This window comes from Camellia sinensis, chromosome 1, assembly GCF_055761805.1.
Source record: "Camellia sinensis isolate YWXY chromosome 1, ASM5576180v1, whole genome shotgun sequence".
Taxonomy (NCBI): domain Eukaryota; kingdom Viridiplantae; phylum Streptophyta; class Magnoliopsida; order Ericales; family Theaceae; genus Camellia; species Camellia sinensis.
This window is the reverse complement of record NC_138961.1, coordinates 134836729-134840081: the sequence shown is the minus strand read 5'-3', so window position 1 is coordinate 134840081 and position 3353 is coordinate 134836729. Positions and strand designations below refer to the sequence as shown.

General features: G+C 49.6%; 1 protein-coding gene across 1 annotated transcript; it reads left to right on the top strand.

Moving 5' to 3' along the window:
• Positions 1 to 1609: 1609 nt before the first annotated feature.
• On the top strand, positions 1610 to 2971 carry LOC145820022 (uncharacterized). Its single transcript, XM_082914310.1, has 2 exons — positions 1610 to 1804; positions 2450 to 2971. Exons 1-2 carry the CDS (start codon positions 1610 to 1612, stop codon positions 2969 to 2971), a joined length of 717 nt encoding a protein of 238 aa, XP_082770436.1.
• The last annotated feature ends 382 nt before the right edge of the window (positions 2972 to 3353 follow it).

Below are 3353 nucleotides of genomic sequence, written 5' to 3'. Positions count from 1 at the left end.
AGTAAACCAACTCCTTGAGGCATAGTTTATCACTAATGTGGACTACCCCAGATGGTTGTCGAATGTGGTTCTGGTTCGCAAAAATAATGGTAAATGGCGACTCTGTGTCGACTACTCCGACCTCAACCGAGCTTGCCCTAAGGACAACTACCCTCTGCCTCACATAGATTTTCTGGTCGACGCCACAGCCGGTCATCAAATGCTCAGTTTCATGGATGCCTTCTCTGGGTACAACCAAATCTTGATGCACCCATCGGACCAGGAGCACACCTCCATCATCACAGACCGAGGCACCTCCCATTACCGTGTAATGCCATTTGGTTTGAAGAATGCCGGGGCCACTTACCAACGGTTGGTCAATGCAGTCTTCCATCATCAGATAGGCCGAAACATGGAAGTATATGTCAATGACATGCTAGTCAAGAGCAAGCTCTCCACTGATCATCTGGCCGACCTGCGAAAATCCTTCGCCACCCTACGAAAGTACCAGATGAAGCTCAATCCGGAAAAATGTGCCTTCGGTGTAAGATCTGGGAAGTTTTTGGGATTCATGGTCAGTCAACGGAGCATCGAGGCTAACCCCGAAAAGATCAAGGCCTTAATCGAGATGCAGTTCCCCAGAACGGTCAAAGAGGTTCAGAGGCTTACTGGTCGAGTGGCCACCCTCAACCGCTTCATTTCCCGAGCAATGGATAAGTGCCTCCCTTTCTTCAAAGTCCTCCAGCAAACTTTTGAATGGACGGCAGAATCTGAAAAGGCTTTTCAACAGTTGAAACAATACATGGCTAACCCCCTACTTTCTCAAGCCATCACGGGCGAACCCCTCTTCCTCTATCTAGCCGTGTCACACACTGCAGTCAGTGCAGCACTCGTCAAGGAAGACAGTTCTGTCCAGCGACCAGTCTACTACATCAGTCGGGCTCTTCGGGGGGCGGAACAGAACTACCCATTGTTAGAAAAAATGTCTTTGGCCTTGGTCACCGCTTCTAGACGACTCCGCCCTTACTTCCAAGCCCATTCCATAGTGGTCCTCATTGACCAACCATTGAAGAAGATAATGCAACAACCAGAGCTTTCCGGCAGGCTTATGCAATGGTCGGTCGAACTCAGTCAGTTTGATATCTCCTACCGGCCTCGGACAGCAATTAAGGGACAGACTGTTTCCAACTTCATCTTGGAATTCACTAACCTCATCCCAACCACAGCTCCTCCATCCCAACCAACCCCTACCGAGCCAGAAGACCCCCATTCTTGGACCCTTAACGTCGATGGATCATCCTGCAAAGAAGGCAGTGGGGCTGGTCTCATCCTCACCGTCTCCGACGGTGGTTATTTCAAACGTGCTCTCCGCTTCCTATTCGAGGCAAGCAATAATGAGGCTGAATATGAGGCATTGATAGCAGGCCTCCGCATAGCCAGAGACATCGGTGTCAGCCACATCTGAGTGTTCAGCGATTCCCAGCTTATCGTCGGGAAAATTATGGGGGAATTCAACGCCAAGGAGGACACCATGCGGGCATATAGGGATATTGCTCTCTGCCTTGCTCGCTTCTTCAATACCTTCCACATCAAGCACATCCCTCGGGCTGAAAACTCCAAGGCAGATGAGATGGCCCAATTGGCTTTTACAGACCAGTCAGACCTCAACCACGGTGTCCGCCTCGAATATCTGACCCACCCGGCCATCTCCCCCAACTTGCAGAAAGTCCACTTCCTCCAAGATGAACCTATCCCATGGGCGGCAGACATCTTTCTATATCTGACAACGGGGGAACTTCCAGACGACAAACAGGAAGCCGCCAAAGTCAGGGCCCGATCGTCTAATTACGCCCTTATCAGTGGCCTCTTGTACAAACGTGGCTTTTCACGCCCATACCTGAGATGCCTCAATCCTACTCAGGCGACCTACGTGATTAGAGAAATCCATGAGGGTGTATATGGAAATCATTCGGGTGGCAGGTCCCTAGCCCACAAAATACTTCGCACTGGTTATTTCTAGCCTACTCTCAATCAAGATGCAACTGACTTCGTACTTAAATGTGATAAATGTCAACGTTTTGCCAACGTCCCCCATACTCCTCCTACAGAGTTGATTACGCTTTGCAGCCCCTACTCATTCGCCAAATGGGGGATCGACCTGGTTGGCCCATTGCCCACTGGCCGAGGCCAAACCAAATTTGCAATTGTCGCCATCGACTACTTCACTAAATGGGTGGAAGCAGAACCCCTTGCTACCATTATTGTGCGGAACACAACCCGATTCATCTGGCAGTCAATCGTATGCAGGTTTGGCATCCCTCAAGCCATCGTCTCCAATAATGGCAAACAATTCGACAATGCCAGGTTCAGGAAATTCTGTGCAGAGCTTCAAATCCAACCATGTTTCTTTTCCCCAGGTCATCCCCAAGCCAACGGTCAAGTTGAGGTCACCAACCGTTCTCTTCTGAAGATCATTAAAACCAAGTTGGAAGCTGCTAAGGGACTCTGGGCTAAGGAACTACCGAATGTACTTTGGGCCTATCGCACTACCGCTCAAACTCCCACCGGGGAGACCCCCTTCCGCTTAACATACGGTGCTGAGGCAGTTATCCCAGTGGAAGTCGGTCTTCCTACACCAAGGGTTCTACATCCGAATCCAGAACTCACTTACGAGCTGCGCCGAACAGACCTAGACCTAATAGAAGAGCTCCGAGAGACCACTACAGTCAGATGGGCCACATTCCAACAGAAAATGAGAACACGCTACAACCGCAGAGTTCGACCAAGGGAGTTTTCCGTGGGGGACCTTGTTTTGCGCGAAGTAACCCTCGCCACCAAGAATCTGGCTGTGGGCAAGCTGGCAGCCAAATGGAAAGGACCTTACGTCATTAAAGCCAGACCTCATCCAGGCACTTACCGACTTCAGGACATGGAAGGCCGCGATCTCCCCAACCCATGGAACGCCGAGCACTTGAAGCGCTATTTTCAATAAAAGTTCAATTCTTGTATCAATCTTTTTCTGCATTTCCTTTTTTGACAATTTGCACACTTCATTGTTTTCATTCTCCCCTCATGTGATGTAAATCTCTGATCAAATGGGCTACACTTTAACGATAACAAGCTTATATTCCAAATATATGTGTGATCTTTAAAATAACGCTTTGATTGTAGCCTCAGCCAGACTGAGCATAAAAGCCTCGGCCAGACTGAGCATACAAAGCCTCAGCCAGATTGAGCATAAAAGCCTCGGCCAGACCGAGCATACGAAGCCTCGGCCAAACCGAGCATAAAAGCCTCAGCCAGATTGAGCATAAAAGCCTCAGCCAGACTGAGCATAAAAGCCTCGGCTAGACCAAGCATACAAAGCCTCAGCT

Coding starts and splice junctions, on each gene's coding strand:
- LOC145820022 (XM_082914310.1), top strand. CDS start 1,610: ATGGCCCAATTGGCTTTTACAGACCAGTCAGACCTCAACCACGGTGTC. Junction 1,805..2,449: donor ACAAACAGGAAGCCGCCAAA/GTCAGGGCCCGA, acceptor TCTCTTCTGAAG/ATCATTAAAACCAAGTTGGA.